Below are 21,203 nucleotides of genomic sequence, written 5' to 3' on the forward strand. Positions count from 1 at the left end.
CTGGATGCTGGGCTCCTGTGTCTGGCTGGCTGGGGCTGGATGCTGGGCTCCTGTGTCTGGCTGGGGCTGGATGCTGGGCTCCTGTGGCTGGCTGGCTGGGGCTGGATGCTGGGCTCCTGTGTCTGGCTGGCTGGGGCTGGATGCTGGGCTCCTGTGTCTGGCTGGCTGGGGCTGGATGCTGGGCTCCTGTGTCTGGCTGGCTGCGGCTGGATGCTGGGCTCCTGTGTCTGGCTGGCTGCGGCTGGATGCTGGGCTCCTGTGTCTGGCTGGCTGGGGCTGGATGCTGGGCTCCTGTGTCTGGCTGGCTGGGGCTGGATGCTGGGCTCCTGTGGCTGGCTGGCTGGGGCTGGATGCTGGGCTCCTGTGGCTGGCTGGCTGGGGCTGGATGCTGGGCTCCTGTGGCTGGCTGGCTGGGGCTGGATGCTGGGCTCCTGTGGCTGGCTGGCTGGGGCTGGATGCTGGGTTCCTGTGGCTGGCTGGCTGGGGCTGGGCTCCTGTGGCTGGCTGGCTGGGCTCCTGTGGCTGGCTGGCTGGGGCTGGGCTCCTGTGTCTGGGTGGGGCTGGATGCTGGGCTCCTGTGTCTGGCTGGCTGGGGCTGGATGCTGGGCTCCTGTGTCTGGCTGGCTGGGGCTGGATGCTGGGCTCCTGTGTCTGGCTGGCTGGGGCTGGATGCTGGGCTCCTGTGTCTGGCTGGCTGGGGTTGGATGCTGGGCTCCTGTGTCTGGCTGGCTGGATGCTGGGCACCTGTGTCTGGCTGGCTGGCTAGATGCTGGGCTCCTGTGTCTGGCTGGCTGGCTAGATGCTGGGCTCCTGTGTCTGGCTGGCTGGCTAGATGCTGGGCTCCTGTGTCTGGCTGGCTGGCTAGATGCTGGGCTCCTGTGTCTGGCTGGCTGGCTAGATGCTGGGCTCCTGTGTCTGGCTGGCTAGATGCTGGGCTCCTGTGTCTGGCTGGCTGGATGCTGGGCTCCTGTGTTTGGCTGGCTGGGGCTGGATGCTGGGCTCCTGTGTCTGGCTGGCTGGGGCTGGATGCTGGGCTCCTGTGTTTGGCTGGCTGGGGCTGGATGCTGGGCTCCTGTGGCTGGCTGGCTGGATGCTGGGCTCCTGTGGCTGGCTGGCTGGCTGGGGCTGGATGCTGGGCTCCTGTGGCTGGCTGGCTGGGGCTGGATGCTGGGCTCCTGTGGCTGGCTGGCTGGGGCTGGATGCTGGGCTCCTGTGTCTGGCTGGCTGGATGCTGGGCTCCTGTGTCTGGCTGGCTGGATGCTGGGCTCCTGTGTCTGGCTGGCTGGGGCTGGATGCTGGGCTCCTGTGTCTGGCTGGCTGGGGCTGGATGCTGGGCTCCTGTGTCTGGCTGGCTGGGGCTGGATGCTGGGCTCCTGTGTCTGGCTGGCTGGGGCTGGATGCTGGGCTCCTGTGTCTGGCTGGCTGGGGCTGGATGCTGGGCTCCTGTGTCTGGCTGGCTGGGGCTGGATGCTGGGCTCCTGTGTCTGGCTGGCTGGGGCTGGATGCTGGGCTCCTGTGTTTGGCTGGCTGGGGCTGGATGCTGGGCTCCTGTGGCTGGCTGGCTGGGGCTGGATGCTGGGCTCCTGTGGCTGGCTGGCTGGGGCTGGATGCTGGGCTCCTGTGGCTGGCTGGCTGGGGCTGGATGCTGGGCTCCTGTGGCTGGCTGGCTGGGGCTGGATGCTGGGCTCCTGTGGCTGGCTGGCTGGGGCTGGATGCTGGGCTCCTGTGGCTGGCTGGCTGGGGCTGGATGCTGGGCTCCTGTGGCTGGCTGGCTGGGGCTGGATGCTGGGCTCCTGTGTCTGGCTGGCTGGGGCTGGATGCTGGGCTCCTGTGTCTGGCTGGCTGGGGCTGGATGCTGGGCTCCTGTGTCTGGCTGGCTGGGGCTGGATGCTGGGCTCCTGTGTCTGGCTGGCTGGGGCTGGATGCTGGGCTCCTGTGTCTGGCTGGCTGGGGCTGGATGCTGGGCTCCTGTGTCTGGCTGGCTGGGGCTGGATGCTGGGCTCCTGTGTCTGGCTGGCTGGGGCTGGATGCTGGACTCCTGTGTCTGGCTGGCTGGGGCAGGATGCTGGGCTCCTGTGTCTGGCTGGGGCTGGATGCTGGGCTCCTGTGTCTGGCTGGGGCTGGATGCTGGGCTCCTGTGTCTGGCTGGGGCTGGATGCTGGGCTCCTGTGTCTGGCTGGGGCTGGATGCTGGGCTCCTGTGTCTGGCTGGGGCTGGATGCTGGGCTCCTGTGTCTGGCTGGCTGGATGCTGGGCTCCTGTGTCTGGCTGGCTGGATGCTGGGCTCCTGTGTCTGGCTGGCTGGATGCTGGGCTCCTGTGTCTGGCTGGCTGGATGCTGGGCTCCTGTGTCTGGCTGGCTGGATGCTGGGCTCCTGTGTCTGGCTGGCTGGATGCTGGGCTCCTGTGTCTGGCTGGCTGGATGCTGGGCTCCTGTGTCTGGCTGGCTGGATGCTGGGCTCCTGTGTCTGGCTGGCTGGGGCTGGATGCTGGGCTCCTGTGTTTGGCTGGCTGGGGCTGGATGCTGGGCTCCTGTGTCTGGCTGGCTGGGGCTGGATGCTGGGCTCCTGTGTCTGGCTGGCTGGGGCTGGATGCTGGGCTCCTGTGTCTGGCTGGCTGGGGCTGGATGCTGGGCTCCTGTGTCTGGCTGGCTGGGGCTGGATGCTGGGCTCCTGTGTCTGGCTGGCTGGGGCTGGATGCTGGGCTCCTGTGTCTGGCTGGCTGGGGCTGGATGCTGGGCTCCTGTGTCTGGCTGGCTGGGGCTGGATGCTGGGCTCCTGTGTCTGGCTGGCTGGGGCTGGATGCTGGGCTCCTGTGGCTGGCTGGCTGGGGCTGGATGCTGGGCTCCTGTGGCTGGCTGGCTGGGGCTGGATGCTGGGCTCCTGTGGCTGGCTGGCTGGGGCTGGATGCTGGGCTCCTGTGGCTGGCTGGCTGGGGCTGGATGCTGGGCTCCTGTGGCTGGCTGGCTGGGGCTGGATGCTGGGCTCCTGTGGCTGGCTGGCTGGGGCTGGGCTCCTGTGGCTGGCTGGCTGGGGCTGGGCTCCTGTGGCTGGCTGGCTGGGCTCCTGTGGCTGGCTGGCTGGGGCTGGGCTCCTGTGGCTGGCTGGATGCTGGGCTCCTGTGGCTGGCTGGCTGGATGCTGGGCTCCTGTGTCTGGCTGGCTGGCTGGGGCTGGATGCTGGGCTCCTGTGTCTGGCTGGCTGGGGCTGGATGCTGGGCTCCTGTGTCTGGCTGGCTGGGGCTGGATGCTGGGCTCCTGTGTCTGGCTGGCTGGGGCTGGATGCTGGGCTCCTGTGTCTGGCTGGCTGGATGCTGGGCTCCTGTGTCTGGCTGGCTGGGGCTGGATGCTGGGCTCCTGTGGCTGGCTGGCTGGGGCTGGATGCTGGGCTCCTGTGGCTGGCTGGCTGGGGCTGGATGCTGGGCTCCTGTGGCTGGCTGGCTGGGGCTGGATGCTGGGCTCCTGTGGCTGGCTGGCTGGGGCTGGATGCTGGGCTCCTGTGGCTGGCTGGCTGGGGCTGGATGCTGGGCTCCTGTGGCTGGCTGGCTGGGGCTGGATGCTGGGCTCCTGTGGCTGGCTGGCTGGGGCTGGATGCTGGGCTCCTGGGCTCCTGTGGCTGGCTGGCTGGATGCTGGGCTCCTGTGGCTGGCTGGCTGGATGCTGGGCTCCTGTGTCTGGCTGGCTGCTGGGCTCCTGTGTCTGGCTGGCTGGATGCTGGGCTCCTGTGTCTGGCTGGCTGGATGCTGGGCTCCTGAGTCTGGCTGGCTGGATGCTGGGCTCCTGTGTCTGGCTGGCTGGATGCTGGGCTCCTGTGTCTGGCTGGCTGGATGCTGGGCTCCTGTGTCTGGCTGGCTGGATGCTGGGCTCCTGTGTCTGGCTGGCTGGGGCTGGATGCTGGGCTCCTGTGTCTGGCTGGCTGGGGCTGGATGCTGGGCTCCTGTGTCTGGCTGGCTGGGGCTGGATGCTGGGCTCCTGTGTTTGGCTGGCTGGTGCTGGATGCTGGGCTCCTGTGTCTGGCTGGCTGGGGCTGGATGCTGGGCTCCTGTGTCTGGCTGGCTGGGGCTGGATGCTGGGCTCCGGTGTCTGGCTGGCTGGGGCTGGATGCTGGGCTCCTGTGGCTGGCTGGCTGGGGCTGGATGCTGGGCTCCTGTGGCTGGCTGGCTGGGGCTGGATGCTGGGCTCCTGTGTCTGGCTGGCTGGGGCTGGATGCTGGGCTCCTGTGGCTGGCTGGCTGGGGCTGGATGCTGGGCTCCTGTGGCTGGCTGGCTGGGGCTGGATGCTGGGTTCCTGTGGCTGGCTGGCTGGGGCTGGGCTCCTGTGGCTGGCTGGCTGGGGCTGGGCTCCTGTGGCTGGGCTTCTGTGGCTGGCTGGCTGGGCTCCTGTGTCTGGGTGGGGCTGGAGGCTGGGCTCCTGTGTCTGGCTGGCTGGGGCTGGAGGCTGGGCTCCTGTGTCTGGCTGGCTGGGGCTGGATGCTGGGCTCCTGTGGCTGGCTGGCTGGGGCTGGATGCTGGGCTCCTGTGTCTGGCTGGCTGCGGCTGGATGCTGGGCTCCTGTGTCTGGCTGGCTGCGGCTGGATGCTGGGCTCCTGTGTCTGGCTGGCTGCGGCTGGATGCTGGGCTCCTGTGTCTGGCTGGCTGCGGCTGGATGCTGGGCTCCTGTGTCTGGCTGGCTGGGGCTGGATGCTGGGCTCCTGTGTCTGGCTGGCTGGGGCTGGATGCTGGGCTCCTGTGTCTGGCTGGCTGGGGCTGGATGCTGGGCTCCTGTGTCTGGCTGGCTGGGGCTGGATGCTGGGCTCCTGTGTCTGGCTGGCTGGGGCTGGATGCTGGGCTCCTGTGTCTGGCTGGCTGGGGCTGGATGCTGGGCTCCTGTGTCTGGCTGGCTGGGGCTGGATGCTGGGCTCCTGTGTCTGGCTGGCTGGGGCTGGATGCTGGGCTCCTGTGTCTGGCTGGGGCTGGATGCTGGGCTCCTGTGGCTGGCTGGCTGGGGCTGGATGCTGGGCTCCTGTGTCTGGCTGGCTGGGGCTGGATGCTGGGCTCCTGTGTCTGGCTGGCTGGGGCTGGATGCTGGGCTCCTGTGTCTGGCTGGCTGCGGCTGGATGCTGGGCTCCTGTGTCTGGCTGGCTGCGGCTGGATGCTGGGCTCCTGTGTCTGGCTGGCTGGGGCTGGATGCTGGGCTCCTGTGGCTGGCTGGCTGGGGCTGGATGCTGGGCTCCTGTGGCTGGCTGGCTGGGGCTGGATGCTGGGCTCCTGTGGCTGGCTGGCTGGGGCTGGATGCTGGGCTCCTGTGGCTGGCTGGCTGGGGCTGGATGCTGGGCTCCTGTGGCTGGCTGGCTGGGGCTGGATGCTGGGTTCCTGTGGCTGGCTGGCTGGGGCTGGGCTCCTGTGGCTGGCTGGCTGGGCTCCTGTGGCTGGCTGGCTGGGGCTGGGCTCCTGTGTCTGGGTGGGGCTGGATGCTGGGCTCCTGTGTCTGGCTGGCTGGGGCTGGATGCTGGGCTCCTGTGTCTGGCTGGCTGGGGCTGGATGCTGGGCTCCTGTGTCTGGCTGGCTGGGGCTGGATGCTGGGCTCCTGTGTCTGGCTGGCTGGGGTTGGATGCTGGGCTCCTGTGTCTGGCTGGCTGGATGCTGGGCACCTGTGTCTGGCTGGCTGGCTAGATGCTGGGCTCCTGTGTCTGGCTGGCTGGCTAGATGCTGGGCTCCTGTGTCTGGCTGGCTGGCTAGATGCTGGGCTCCTGTGTCTGGCTGGCTGGCTAGATGCTGGGCTCCTGTGTCTGGCTGGCTGGCTAGATGCTGGGCTCCTGTGTCTGGCTGGCTAGATGCTGGGCTCCTGTGTCTGGCTGGCTGGATGCTGGGCTCCTGTGTTTGGCTGGCTGGGGCTGGATGCTGGGCTCCTGTGTCTGGCTGGCTGGGGCTGGATGCTGGGCTCCTGTGTTTGGCTGGCTGGGGCTGGATGCTGGGCTCCTGTGGCTGGCTGGCTGGATGCTGGGCTCCTGTGGCTGGCTGGCTGGCTGGGGCTGGATGCTGGGCTCCTGTGGCTGGCTGGCTGGGGCTGGATGCTGGGCTCCTGTGGCTGGCTGGCTGGGGCTGGATGCTGGGCTCCTGTGTCTGGCTGGCTGGATGCTGGGCTCCTGTGTCTGGCTGGCTGGATGCTGGGCTCCTGTGTCTGGCTGGCTGGGGCTGGATGCTGGGCTCCTGTGTCTGGCTGGCTGGGGCTGGATGCTGGGCTCCTGTGTCTGGCTGGCTGGGGCTGGATGCTGGGCTCCTGTGTCTGGCTGGCTGGGGCTGGATGCTGGGCTCCTGTGTCTGGCTGGCTGGGGCTGGATGCTGGGCTCCTGTGTCTGGCTGGCTGGGGCTGGATGCTGGGCTCCTGTGTCTGGCTGGCTGGGGCTGGATGCTGGGCTCCTGTGTCTGGCTGGCTGGGGCTGGATGCTGGGCTCCTGTGTTTGGCTGGCTGGGGCTGGATGCTGGGCTCCTGTGGCTGGCTGGCTGGGGCTGGATGCTGGGCTCCTGTGGCTGGCTGGCTGGGGCTGGATGCTGGGCTCCTGTGGCTGGCTGGCTGGGGCTGGATGCTGGGCTCCTGTGGCTGGCTGGCTGGGGCTGGATGCTGGGCTCCTGTGGCTGGCTGGCTGGGGCTGGATGCTGGGCTCCTGTGGCTGGCTGGCTGGGGCTGGATGCTGGGCTCCTGTGTCTGGCTGGCTGGGGCTGGATGCTGGGCTCCTGTGTCTGGCTGGCTGGGGCTGGATGCTGGGCTCCTGTGTCTGGCTGGCTGGGGCTGGATGCTGGGCTCCTGTGTCTGGCTGGCTGGGGCTGGATGCTGGGCTCCTGTGTCTGGCTGGCTGGGGCTGGATGCTGGGCTCCTGTGTCTGGCTGGCTGGGGCTGGATGCTGGGCTCCTGTGTCTGGCTGGCTGGGGCTGGATGCTGGGCTCCTGTGTCTGGCTGGCTGGGGCTGGATGCTGGACTCCTGTGTCTGGCTGGCTGGGGCAGGATGCTGGGCTCCTGTGTCTGGCTGGGGCTGGATGCTGGGCTCCTGTGTCTGGCTGGGGCTGGATGCTGGGCTCCTGTGTCTGGCTGGGGCTGGATGCTGGGCTCCTGTGTCTGGCTGGGGCTGGATGCTGGGCTCCTGTGTCTGGCTGGCTGGATGCTGGGCTCCTGTGTCTGGCTGGCTGGATGCTGGGCTCCTGTGTCTGGCTGGCTGGATGCTGGGCTCCTGTGTCTGGCTGGCTGGATGCTGGGCTCCTGTGTCTGGCTGGCTGGATGCTGGGCTCCTGTGTCTGGCTGGCTGGATGCTGGGCTCCTGTGTCTGGCTGGCTGGATGCTGGGCTCCTGTGTCTGGCTGGCTGGATGCTGGGCTCCTGTGTCTGGCTGGCTGGATGCTGGGCTCCTGTGTCTGGCTGGCTGGGGCTGGATGCTGGGCTCCTGTGTTTGGCTGGCTGGGGCTGGATGCTGGGCTCCTGTGTCTGGCTGGCTGGGGCTGGATGCTGGGCTCCTGTGTCTGGCTGGCTGGGGCTGGATGCTGGGCTCCTGTGTCTGGCTGGCTGGGGCTGGATGCTGGGCTCCTGTGTCTGGCTGGCTGGGGCTGGATGCTGGGCTCCTGTGTCTGGCTGGCTGGGGCTGGATGCTGGGCTCCTGTGTCTGGCTGGCTGGGGCTGGATGCTGGGCTCCTGTGTCTGGCTGGCTGGGGCTGGATGCTGGGCTCCTGTGGCTGGCTGGCTGGGGCTGGATGCTGGGCTCCTGTGGCTGGCTGGCTGGGGCTGGATGCTGGGCTCCTGTGGCTGGCTGGCTGGGGCTGGATGCTGGGCTCCTGTGGCTGGCTGGCTGGATGCTGGGCTCCTGTGGCTGGCTGGCTGGGGCTGGATGCTGGGCTCCTGTGGCTGGCTGGCTGGGGCTGGATGCTGGGCTCCTGTGGCTGGCTGGCTGGGGCTGGATGCTGGGCTCCTGTGGCTGGCTGGCTGGGGCTGGGCTCCTGTGGCTGGCTGGCTGGGGCTGGGCTCCTGTGGCTGGCTGGCTGGGGCTGGGCTCCTGTGGCTGGCTGGCTGGGGCTGGGCTCCTGTGGCTGGCTGGCTGGATGCTGGGCTCCTGTGTCTGGCTGGCTGGGGCTGGATGCTGGGCTCCTGTGTCTGGCTGGCTGGGGCTGGATGCTGGGCTCCTGTGTCTGGCTGGCTGGGGCTGGATGCTGGGCTCCTGTGTCTGGCTGGCTGGGGCTGGATGCTGGGCTCCTGTGTCTGGCTGGCTGGATGCTGGGCTCCTGTGTCTGGCTGGCTGGGGCTGGATGCTGGGCTCCTGTGGCTGGCTGGCTGGGGCTGGATGCTGGGCTCCTGTGGCTGGCTGGCTGGGGCTGGATGCTGGGCTCCTGTGGCTGGCTGGCTGGGGCTGGATGCTGGGCTCCTGTGGCTGGCTGGCTGGGGCTGGATGCTGGGCTCCTGTGGCTGGCTGGCTGGGGCTGGATGCTGGGCTCCTGTGGCTGGCTGGCTGGGGCTGGATGCTGGGCTCCTGTGGCTGGCTGGCTGGGGCTGGATGCTGGGCTCCTGGGCTCCTGTGGCTGGCTGGCTGGATGCTGGGCTCCTGTGGCTGGCTGGCTGGATGCTGGGCTCCTGTGTCTGGCTGGCTGCTGGGCTCCTGTGTCTGGCTGGCTGGATGCTGGGCTCCTGTGTCTGGCTGGCTGGATGCTGGGCTCCTGAGTCTGGCTGGCTGGATGCTGGGCTCCTGAGTCTGGCTGGCTGGATGCTGGGCTCCTGTGTCTGGCTGGCTGGATGCTGGGCTCCTGTGTCTGGCTGGCTGGATGCTGGGCTCCTGTGTCTGGCTGGCTGGATGCTGGGCTCCTGTGTCTGGCTGGCTGGGGCTGGATGCTGGGCTCCTGTGTCTGGCTGGCTGGGGCTGGATGCTGGGCTCCTGTGTCTGGCTGGCTGGGGCTGGATGCTGGGCTCCTGTGTTTGGCTGGCTGGTGCTGGATGCTGGGCTCCTGTGTCTGGCTGGCTGGGGCTGGATGCTGGGCTCCTGTGTCTGGCTGGCTGGGGCTGGATGCTGGGCTCCGGTGTCTGGCTGGCTGGGGCTGGATGCTGGGCTCCTGTGGCTGGCTGGCTGGGGCTGGATGCTGGGCTCCTGTGGCTGGCTGGCTGGGGCTGGATGCTGGGCTCCTGTGTCTGGCTGGCTGGGGCTGGATGCTGGGCTCCTGTGGCTGGCTGGCTGGGGCTGGATGCTGGGCTCCTGTGGCTGGCTGGCTGGGGCTGGATGCTGGGTTCCTGTGGCTGGCTGGCTGGGGCTGGGCTCCTGTGGCTGGCTGGCTGGGGCTGGGCTCCTGTGGCTGGGCTTCTGTGGCTGGCTGGCTGGGCTCCTGTGTCTGGGTGGGGCTGGAGGCTGGGCTCCTGTGTCTGGCTGGCTGGGGCTGGAGGCTGGGCTCCTGTGTCTGGCTGGATGCTGGGCTCCTGTGTCTGGCTGGCTGGGGCTGGATGCTGGGCTCCTGTGTCTGGCTGGCTGGGGCTGGATGCTGGGCTCCTGTGTCTGGCTGGCTGGGGCTGGATGCTGGGCTCCTGTGTCTGGCTGGCTGGGGCTGGATGCTGGGCTCCTGTGGCTGGCTGGCTGGGGCTGGATGCTGGGCTCCTGTGGCTGGCTGGATGCTGGGCTCCTGTGTCTGGCTGGCTGGGGCTGGATGCTGGGCTCCTGTGGCTGGCTGGCTGGGGCTTGATGCTGGGCTCCTGTGGCTGGCTGGCTGGGGATGGGCTCCTGTGTCTGGCTGGCTGGGGCTGGGCTCCTGTGTCTGGCTGGCTGGGGCTGGGCTCCTGTGTCTGGCTGGCTGGGGCTGGGCTCCTGTGTCTGGCTGGCTGGGGCTGGGCTCCTGTGTCTGGCTGGCTGGGGCTGGGCTCCTGTGTCTGGCTGGCTGGGGCTGGGCTCCTGTGTCTGGCTGGCTGGGGCTGGGCTCCTGTGTCTGGCTGGCTGGGGCTGGGCTCCTGTGTCTGGCTGGCTGGCTGGATGCTGGGCTCGTGTGTCTGGCTGGCTGGCTGGATGCTGGGCTCCTGTGGCTGGCTGGCTGCGGCTGGATGCTGGGCTCGTGTGTCTGGCTGGCTGGGGCTGGGGCTGGATGCTGGGCTCCTGTGTCTGGCTGGCTGGGGCTGGATGCTGGGCTCCTGTGTCTGGCTGGCTGGGGCTGGATGCTGGGCTCCTGTGTCTGGCTGGCTGGGGCTGGATGCTGGGCTCCTGTGTCTGGCTGGCTGGGGCTGGATGCTGGGCTCCTGTGTCTGGCTGGCTGGGGCTGGATGCTGGGCTCCTGTGTCTGGTTGGGGCTGGATGCTGGGCTCCTGTGTCTGGCTGGCTGGCTGCTGGGCTCCTGTGTCTGGCTGGCTGGATGTTGGGCTCCTGTGTCTGGCTGGCTGGGGCTGGATGCTGGGCTCCTGTGTCTGGCTGGCTGGGGCTGGATGCTGGGCTCCTGTGTCTGGCTGGCTGGATGCTGGGCTCCTGTGTCTGGCTGGCTGGGGCTGGATGCTGGGCTCCTGTGTCTGGCTGGCTGGATGCTGGGCTCCTGTGTCTGGCTGGCTGGGGCTGGATGCTGGGCTCCTGTGGCTGGCTGGCTGGGGCTGGATGCTGGGCTCCTGTGTCTGGCTGGGGCTGGATGCTGGGCTCCTGTGTCTGGCTGGCTGGGGCTGGGTGCTGGGCTCCTGTGTCTGGCTGGCTGGGGCTGGATGCTGGGCTCCTGTGTCTGGCTGGCTGGGGCTGGATGCTGGGCTCCTGTGTCTGGCTGGCTGGGGCTGGATGCTGGGCTCCTGTGTCTGGCTGGCTGGGGCTGGATGCTGGGCTCCTGTGTCTGGCTGGCTGGGGCTGGATGCTGGGCTCCTGTGGCTGGCTGGCTGGGGCTGGATGCTGGGCTCCTGTGTCTGGCTGGCTGGGGCTGGATGCTGGGCTCCTGTGTCTGGCTGGCTGGGGCTGGGCTCCTGTGTCTGGCTGGGGCTGGATGCTGGGCTCCTGTGTCTGGCTGGCTGGGGCTGGATGCTGGGCTCCTGTGTCTGGCTGGCTGGCTGGGGCTGGATGCTGGGCTCCTGTGTCTGGCTGGCTGGCTGGGGCTGGATGCTGGGCTCCTGTGTTTGGCTGGCTGGGGCTGGATGCTGGGCTCCTGTGTCTGGCTGGCTGGGGCTGGATGCTGGGCTCCTGTGTCTGGCTGGCTGGCTGGGGCTGGATGCTGGGCTCCTGTGTTTGGCTGGCTGGGGCTGGATGCTGGGCTCCTGTGTCTGGCTGGCTGGGGCTGGATGCTGGGCTCCTGTGTCTGGCTGGCTGCGGCTGGATGCTGGGCTCCTGTGTCTGGCTGGCTGGGGCTGGATGCTGGGCTCCTGTGTCTGGCTGGCTGGATGCTGGGCTCCTGTGTCTGGCTGGGGCTGGATGCTGGGCTCCTGTGGCTGGCTGGGGCTGGATGCTGGGCTCCTGTGTCTGGCTGGCTGGGGCTGGCTGCTGGGCTCCTGTGTCTGGCTGGCTGGGGCTGGCTGCTGGGCTCCTGTGTCTGGCTGGCTGGGGCTGGATGCTGGGCTCCTGTGTCTGGCTGGCTGGATGCTGGGCTCCTGTGTCTGGCTGGCTGGATGCTGGGCTCCTGTGTCTGGCTGGGGCTGGATGCTGGGCTCCTGTGGCTGGCTGGGGCTGGATGCTGGGCTCCTGTGTCTGGCTGGCTGGGGCTGGCTGCTGGGCTCCTGTGTCTGGCTGGCTGGGGCTGGCTGCTGGGCTCCTGTGTCTGGCTGGCTGGGGCAGGCTGCTGGGCTCCTGTGTCTGGCTGGCTGGATGCTGGGCTCCTGTGTCTGGCTGGCTGGGGCTGGATGCTGGGCTCCTGTGTCTGGCTGGGGCTGGATGCTGGGCTCCTGTGGCTGGCTGGGGCTGGATGCTGGGCTCCTGTGTCTGGCTGGCTGGGGCAGGCTGCTGGGCTCCTGTGTCTGGCTGGCTGGATGCTGGGCTCCTGTGTCTGGCTGGCTGGGGCTGAATGCTGGGCTCCTGTGTCTGTCTGGCTGGCTGGGGCTGGATGCTGGGCTCCTGTGGCTGGCTGGCTGGCTGGGGCTGGTGTTGGGGTCTCTGGCTGGGAGGAGCTCTGTGTGATGATTATTATATATTGTATATATTGGATAATAGTGTAAGGCGTACCTGAGCCGTCCATGCCTCCTCTGCCGGATACACTGTCCTCCTCCGGAACCTTCACTTGTGTACCTGTTTCCGGAGGGAAGTCATTCCTGCTGCACAGCTCCTTTCTTCCGGTGTTTCTTTTGCCCCGCCTTCTCCTAAGAGCTGCAGATGATGACGTCAGGTGTCCCCGCCCTCTCCTGAGGCGCTGCTGGATGGATGGCGGGAGATGTGTCCCCCTGGTGGTGAGGAGGCGTCACTGCAGCATATTTGTGAGGTGTATGAGGGGAGGAGAGCGGAGATGGAGGAACGCATTGTAAGTGGGCGGGGCCCCCCTCCCACCCCAGTGTGAAGTAGAGATGGGAAGTCCGGATCTTTTCAATGATCCGGATGATTCGAATCGGATCATTGAAAAGATCCGGATCTTTGATCTGAATCTCGGATCATTTTACAAGGGAAGCATTCGGGGGTGAAAGGACTAGCAGGACAGAGAAGGGGAGGGGGGTGGCCTCACAGAGAAGGGGAGAAGATGGACAGAGGGCAGGGAGTGGACAGAGAAGGGGAGGGGGGTGGCCTCACAGAGAAGGGGAGAAGATGGACAGAGGGCAGGGAGTGGACAGAGAAGGGGAGGGGCAGGACAGAGAAGGGGAGGGGGGTGGACAGACAGAGAAGGGGAGAAGATGGTCAGAGGGCAGGGAGTGGACAGAGAAGGGGAGGGGGGGTGGCCTCACAGAGAAGGGGAGAAGATGGACAGAGGGCAGGGAGTGGACAGAGAAGGGGAGGGGCAGGACAGAGAAGGGGAGGGGGTGGCCACACAGAGAAGGGGAGAAGATGGACAGAGGGCAGGGAGTGGACAGAGAAGGGGAGGGGGGGTGGCCACACAGAGAAGGGGAGAAGATGGACAGAGGGCAGGGAGTGGACAGAGAAGGGAGAAGGGACGAGCAGAGAGCAGAAATGTTTGCACACACTACCCACATGCTGCAATCATATGCTTTACATGTATTTCACCTATATGTTCATCTGTATACTTTGAATGCAAACGTCGCACAGTGAAAGAAAGCATTCCCCAATGTGTCCTTTTCTCACCTCCAACACTCATCATAAATTTAGGGAGAAGCTGTTTAGAGCAGTGCAGGAGGATCATATTGCACAGCAATCACAGTGCCTGTCCTGTCCTAGCCCAGCACACTGTCTGCAGAGTTACTGAGCTGTGCTGAGCCAAAACTTTCCCATTTGTTCACTGAGCACAACTACGGAACAGACAGCCTAAAATCAGCAGCACATTGCAGCCAGTATGTGTGCTCTACACATATCTGGCAGTGGCACCCATGTCCCCTCTCTCTCATCTACCTGCTGTCCCTCCAAGGCTGGCTCCCCTCCAACTGAGCGATCCATCTCTGCTCTGCTTCCAGGACACCCCCTGCCGTGATGATTCGGATTCGACTCACAAAACAGATTCGGATCAAAGATCCGAATCGTTCATGATCCGGGCAACACTACAGTGTGCCCTCTGCTCCAGTGGCATAGCTAAGGAGCTGTGGGCCCCGATGCAAGTTTTACAATGGGGCCCCCCAAGCACTCTATACATAACAATTCATACGGCGCACCAAAACCTGCCAATGGCAACTACAGTATCAGAGAAGCAGGAAGGGGATGGGGAGCAGCTTGTTACTGATTACCCCCAAGCACTCTATACATAGCAATCCCTGCCAATGGCAACTACAGTGTCAGAGGTGCAAGAGGGGGATGGGGAGCAGCTTGTTACTGATTACCCCCAAGCACTCTATACATAGCAATCCCTGCCAATGGCAACTACAGTGTCAGAGGTGCAAGAAGGGGATGGGAAGCAGCTTGTTACTGATTACCCCCAAGCACTCTATACATAGCAATTCCTGCCAATGGTAACTACAGTGTCAGAGGTGCAAGCAGGGGATGGGGAACAGCTTGTTACTGATTACCCCCAAGCACTCTATACATAGCAATTCCTGCCAATGGCAACTACTGAGGTGCAAGAAGGGGATGGGGAGCAGCTTGTTACTGATTACCCCCAAGCACTCTATACATAGCAATCCCTGCCAATGGCAACTACAGTGTCAGAGGTACAAGAAGGGGATGGGGAGCAGCTTGTTACTGATCACCACCCAAGCACTCTATACATAGCAATCCCTGCCAATGGCAACTACAGTGTCAGAGGTGCAAGAAGGGGATGGGGAACAGCTTGTTACTGATTACCCCCAAGCACTCTATACATAGCAATCCCTGCCAATGGCAACTACAGTGTCAGAGGAGCAAGAAGAGGATGGGGAGCAGCTTGTTACTGATTACCCCCAAGCACTCTATATATAGCAGTCCCTGCAAGTGGCAACTACAGTGTCAGAGGTGCAAGAAGGGGATGGGGAGCAGCTTGTTACTGATTACCCCAAGCACTCTATACATAGCAATCCCTGCCAATGGCAACTACAGTGTCAGAGGTGCAAGAAGGGGATGGGGAGCAGCTTGTTACTGATTACCCCCAAGCACTCTATACATAGCAATCCCTGCCAATGGCAACTACAGTATCAGAGAAGCAAGAAGGGGATGGGGAGCAGCTTGTTACTGATTACCCCCAAGCACTCTATACATAGCAATCCCTGCCAATGGCAACTACAGTGTCAGAGGTGCAAGAGGGGGATGGGGAGCAGCTTGTTACTGATTACCCCCAAGCACTCTATACATAGCAATCCCTGCCAATGGCAACTACAGTGTCAGAGGTGCAAGAAGGGGATGGGAAGCAGCTTGTTACTGATTACCCCCAAGCACTCTATACATAGCAATTCCTGCCAATGGTAACTACAGTGTCAGAGGTGCAAGCAGGGGATGGGGAACAGCTTGTTACTGATTACCCCCAAGCACTCTATACATAGCAATTCCTGCCAATGGCAACTACTGAGGTGCAAGAAGGGGATGGGGAGCAGCTTGTTACTGATTACCCCCAAGCACTCTATACATAGCAATCCCTGCCAATGGCAACTACAGTGTCAGAGGTACAAGAAGGGGATGGGGAGCAGCTTGTTACTGATTACCACCCAAGCACTCTATACATAGCAATCCCTGCCAATGGCAACTACAGTGTCAGAGGTGCAAGAAGGGGATGGGGAACAGCTTGTTACTGATTACCCCCAAGCACTCTATACATAGCAATCCCTGCCAATGGCAACTACAGTGTCAGAGGAGCAAGAAGAGGATGGGGAGCAGCTTGTTACTGATTACCCCCAAGCACTCTATATATAGCAGTCCCTGCAAGTGGCAACTACAGTGTCAGAGGTGCAAGAAGGGGATGGGGAGCAGCTTGTTACTGATTACCCCAAGCACTCTATACATAGCAATCCCTGCCAATGGCAACTACAGTGTCAGAGGTGCAAGAAGGGGATGGGGAGCAGCTTGTTACTGATTACCCCCAAGCACTCTATACATAGCAATCCCTGCCAATGGCAACTACAGTGTCAGAGGAGCAAGAAGGGGATGGGGGAGCAGCTTGTTACTGATTACCCCCAAGCACTCTATACATAGCAATCCCTGCCAATGGCAACTACAGTGTCAGAGGTGCAAGAAGGGGATGGGGAGCAGCTTGTTACTGATTACCCCCAAGCACTCTATACATAGCAATCCCTGCCAATGGCAACTACAGTGTCAGAGGAGCAAGAAGGGGATGGGGGAGCAGCTTGTTACTGATTACCCCCAAGCACTCTATACATAGCAATCCCTGCCAATGGCAACTACAGTGTCAGAGGTGCAAGAAGGGGATGGGAAATAGCTTGTTACTGATTACCCCCAAGCACTCTATACATAGCAATCCCTGCCAATGGCAACTACAGTGTCAGAGGAGCAAGAAGAGGATGGGGAGCAGCTTGTTACTGATTACCCCCAAGCACTCTATATATAGCAGTCCCTGCAAGTGGCAACTACAGTGTCAGAGGTGCAAGAAGGGGATGGGGAGCAGCTTGTTACTGATTACCCCCAAGCACTCTATACATAGCAATCCCTGCCAATGGCAACTACAGTGTCAGAGGTGCAAGAAGGGGGTGGGGAGCAGCTTGTTACTGATTACCCCCAAGCACTCTATACATAGCAATTCCTGCCAATGGCAACTACTGAGGTGCAAGAAGGGGATGGGGAGCAGCTTGTTACTGATTACCCCCAAGCACTCTATACATAGCAATCCCTGCCAATGGCAACTACAGTGTCAGAGGTGCAAGCAGGGCATGGGGAACAGCTTGTTACTGATTACCCCCAAGCACTCTATACATAGCAATTCCTGCCAATGGCAACTACTGAGGTGCAAGAAGGGGATGGGGAGCAGCTTGTTACTGATTACCCCCAAGCACTCTATACATAGCAATCCCTGTCAATGGCAACTACAGTGTCAGAGGTGCAAGAAGGGGATGGGGAGCAGCTTGTTACTGATTACCCCCAAGCATTCTATATATAGCAGTCCCTGCAAGTGGCAACTACAGTGTCAGAGGTGCAAGAAGGGGATGGGGAGCAGCTTGTTACTGATTACCCCCAAGCACTCTATACATAGCAATCCCTGCCAATGGCAACTACAGTGTCAGAGGTGCAAGAAGGGGATGGGGAACAGCTTGTTACTGATTACCCCCAAGCACTCTATATATAGCAATCCCTGCCAATGGCAACTACAGTGTCAGAGGAGCAAGAAGAGGATGGGGAGCAGCTTGTTACTGATTACCCCCAAGCACTCTATATATAGCAGTCCCTGCAAGTGGCAACTACAGTGTCAGAGGTGCAAGAAGGGGATGGGGAGCAGCTTGTTACTGATTACCCCAAGCACTCTATACATAGCAATCCCTGCCAATGGCAACTACAGTGTCAGAGGTGCAAGAAGGGGATGGGGAGCAGCTTGTTACTGATTACCCCCAAGCACTCTATACATAGCAATCCCTGCCAATGGCAACTACAGTGTCAGAGGAGCAAGAAGGGGATGGGGGAGCAGCTTGTTACTGATTACCCCCAAGCACTCTATACATAGCAATCCCTGCCAATGGCAACTACAGTGTCAGAGGTGCAAGAAGGGGATGGGGAGCAGCTTGTTACTGATTACCCCCAAGCACTCTATACATAGCAATCCCTGCCAATGGCAACTACAGTGTCAGAGGAGCAAGAAGGGGATGGGGGAGCAGCTTGTTACTGATTACCCCCAAGCACTCTATACATAGCAATCCCTGCCAATGGCAAATACAGTGTCAGAGGTGCAAGAAGGGGATGGGGGGCAGCTTGTTACTGATTACCCCCAAGCACTCTATACATAGCAATCCCTGCCAATGGCAACTACAGTGTCAGAGGTGCAAGAAGGGGATGGGAAATAGCTTGTTACTGATTACCCCCAAGCACTCTATACATAGCAATCCCTGCCAATGGCAACTACAGTGTTAGAGGAGCAAGAAGAGGATGGGGAGCAGCTTGTTACTGATTACCCCCAAGCACTCTATATATAGCAGTCCCTGCAAGTGGCAACTACAGTGTCAGAGGTGCAAGAAGGGGATGGGGAGCAGCTTGTTACTGATTACCCCCAAGCACTCTATACATAGCAATCCCTGCCAATGGCAACTACAGTGTCAGAGGTGCAAGAAGGGGATTGGGTACAGTGTGTTAACGATTACCACTATTGAAAGTGTCTATAGAAGTGATTATTACCAGCACAGGACCAACAGAGAGCTGATACTGCAGTGTAGGGAGAGCCCCTCTGGGCCCCAATGCGGTCGCAACCTCTGCACCCCCTATTGCTATGCCCCTGGCTCCCCTCCAGCAACCACTACCAATTTACAGTGTGCCCCCTGCTTTATGAAGAACTGGGCCATCACTGCTGGACCTTCACCACCTGCAACCCCCCCCCCCCCCCCCCAGATAACACATGGTGGCGCTGCAGTATGGCAGCCTAAGCGCTTGGCTTTCAGACATTATCCCCCCATCCTTCCAGAAGCTGTATGAGCCAAAACCAATTCCGGCTACAACCACCTGTCTGTACACGGCGAAATAAATGATTCTGATTCTCCAGCCGTTACAGAGCTCAGATACATACATCGTGGCTGTAGTGACCCTTTCAGGTGATCTCCCCGGCAGGGATAGGATTACTGTGTAGTGATCAGGTGATCTCCCCAGCAGGGATAGGGTTACTATGTAGTGATCTGGTGATCTCCCTGGCAGGGATAGGGTTACTGTGTAGTGATCAGGTGATCTCCCTGGCAGGGATAGGGTTACTGTGTAGTGATCAGGTGATCTCCCTGGCAGAGATAGGGTTACTGTGTAGTGATCAGGTGATCTCCCCAGCAGGGATAGGGTTACTGTGTAGTGATCAGGTGATCTCCCCGGCAGGGATAGGGTTACTGTGTAGTGATCTGGTGATCTCCCCAGCAGGGATAGGGTTACTGTGTAGTGATCTGGTGATCTCCCTGGCAGGGATAGGGTTACTGTGTAGTGATCTGGTGATCTCCCTGGCAGAGATAGGGTTACTGTGTAGTGATCAGGTGATCTCCCCAGCAGGGATAGGGTTACTGTGTAGTGATCAGGTGATCTCCCCGGCAGGGATAGGGTTACTGTGTAGTGATCTGGTGATCTCCCCAGCAGGGATAGGGTTACTGTGTAGTGATCTGGTGATCTCCCTGGCAGGGATAGGGTTACTGTGTAGTGATCTGGTGATCTCCCCGGCAGGGATAGGGTTACTGTGTAGTGATCTGGTGATCTCCCCGGCAGGGATAGGGTTACTGTGTAGTGATCTGGTGATCTCCCTGGCAGGGATAGGGTTACTGTGTAGTGATCTGGTGATCTCCCTGGCAGGGATAGGGTTACTGTGTAGTGATCTGGTGATCCCCCGACAGGGATAGGGTTGCTGTGTAGTGATCTGGTGATCTCCCCGGCAGTTATAGGGTTACTGTGTAGTGATCAGGTGATCTCCCCAGCAGTTATAGGGTTACTGTGTAGTGATCTGGTGATCTCCCCGGCAGGGATAGGGTTACTGTGTAGTGATCTGGTGATCTCCTGGCAGGGATAGGGTTACTGTGTAGTGATCTGGTGATCCCCCGACAGGGATAGGGTTGCTGTGTAGTGATCTGGTGATCTCCCCGGCAGTTATAGGGTTACTGTGTAGTGATCAGGTGATCTCCCCAGCAGTTATAGGGTTACTGTGTAGTGATCTGGTGATCTCCCCGGCAGGGATAGGGTTACTGTGTAGTGATCTGGTGATCTCCTGGCAGGGATAGGGTTACTGTGCAGTGATCTGGTCATCTCCCCAGCAGTTATAGGGTTACTGTGTAGTGATCAGGTGATCTCCCCAGCAGTTATAGGGTTACTGTGTAGTGATCAGGTGATCCACGGCAGGGATAGGGTTACTGTGTAGTGATCTGGTGATCTCCTGGCAGGGATAGGGTTACTGTGTAGTGATCTGGTCATCTCCCCAGCAGTTATAGGGTTACTGTGTAGTGATCAGGTGATCTCCCCAGCAGTTATAGGGTTACTGTGTAGTGATCAGGTGATCCACGGCAGGGATAGGGTTACTGTGTAGTGATCTGGTGATCTCCCTGGCAGGGATAGGGTTACTGTGTAGTGATCAGGTGATCTCCCCGGCAGGGATAGGGTTACTGTGTAGTGATCTGGTGATCCCCCGGCAGGGATAGGGTTACTGTGTAGTGATCCGGTGATCTCCCTGGCAGGGATAGGGTTACTGTTTAGTGATCAAGTGATCTCCCCGGCAGGGATAGGGTTACTGTGTAGTGATCTGGTGATCTCCCTGGCAGGGATAGGGTTACTGTGTAGTGATCAGGTGATCTCCCCGGCAGGGATAGGGTTACTGTGTAGTGATCTGGTGATCTCCCTGGCAGGGATAGGGTTACTGTGTAGTGATCTGGTGATCTCCCGGCAGGGATAGGGTTACTGTGTAGTGATCTGGTCATCTCCCCAGCAGTTATAGGGTTACTGTGTCGTGATCAGGTGATCTCCCCAGCAGTTATAGGGTTACTGTGTAGTGATCAGGTGATCTCCCCAGCAGTTATAGGGTTACTGTGTAGTGATCAGGTGATCTCCCCAGCAGTTATAGGGTTACTGTGTAGTGATCAGGTGATCTCCCCAGCAGTTATAAGGTTACTGTGTAGTGATCTGGTGATCTCCCTGGCAGGGATAGGGTTACTGTGTAGTGATCAGGTGATCTCCCTGGCAGGGATAGGGTTACTGTGTAGTGATCTGGTGATCCCCCGGCAGGGATAGGGTTACTGTGTAGTGATCTGGTGATCTCCCCAGCAGGGATAGGGTTACTGTGTAGTGATCTGGTGATCTCCCTGGCAGGGATAGGGTTACTGTGTAGTGATCTGGTGATCTCCCCGGCAGTGATAGGGTTACTGTGTAGTGATCTGGTGATCTCCCTTGCAGGGATAGGGTTACTGTGTAGTGGTCTGGTGATCTCCCCAGCAGTTATAGGGTTACTGTGTAGTGATCAGGTGATCTCCCCAGCAGTTATAAGGTTACTGTGTAGTGATCTGGTGATCTCCCTGGCAGGGATAGGGTTACTGTGTAGTGATCAGGTGATCTCCCTGGCAGGGATAGGGTTACTGTGTAGTGATCTGGTGATCCCCCGGCAGGGATAGGGTTACTGTGTAGTGATCTGGTGATCCCCCGGCAAGGATAGGGTTACTGTGTAGTAATCTGGTGATCTCCCTGGCAGGGATAGGGTTACTGTGTAGTGATCAGGTGATCTCCCCGGCAGGGATAGGGTTACTGTGTAGTGATCTGGTGATCTCCCTGGCAGGGATAGGGTTACTGTGTAGTGATCTGGTGATCTCCCCGGCAGTGATAGGGTTACTGTGTAGTGATCTGATGATCTCCCTTGCAGGGATAGGGTTACTGTGTAGTGGTCTGGTGATCTCCCCAGCAGTTATAGGATTACTGTGTAGTGATCAGGTGATCTCCCCAGCAGTTATAGGGTTACTGTGTAGTGATCTGGTGATCTCCCCGGCAGGGATAGGGTTACTGTGTAGTGATCAGGTGATCTCCCTGGCAGGGATAGGGTTATTGTGTAGTGATTTGGTGATCTCCCTGGCAGGGATAGGGTTACTGTGTAGTGATCTGGTGATCCCCCAACAG

General features: G+C 61.3%; 1 protein-coding gene across 1 annotated transcript in view; it reads right to left on the reverse strand.

Annotated features, from left to right (window-relative positions):
* INO80B (INO80 complex subunit B) overlaps positions 1-12,231 on the reverse strand; it is a 32,901-nt gene extending 20,670 nt beyond the window's left edge. The window contains exon 1 of the mRNA XM_068265940.1: positions 12,102-12,231. Coding sequence (XP_068122041.1) covers positions 12,102-12,114 — 13 coding nt within the window. The 5' untranslated portion in view covers positions 12,115-12,231. The remainder of the gene's footprint in view (positions 1-12,101) is intronic.
* Positions 12,232-21,203: the final 8,972 nt, after the last annotated feature.

This window comes from Hyperolius riggenbachi, chromosome 1 (genome assembly GCF_040937935.1).
Source record: "Hyperolius riggenbachi isolate aHypRig1 chromosome 1, aHypRig1.pri, whole genome shotgun sequence".
In the NCBI taxonomy this organism is placed as follows: domain Eukaryota; kingdom Metazoa; phylum Chordata; class Amphibia; order Anura; family Hyperoliidae; genus Hyperolius; species Hyperolius riggenbachi.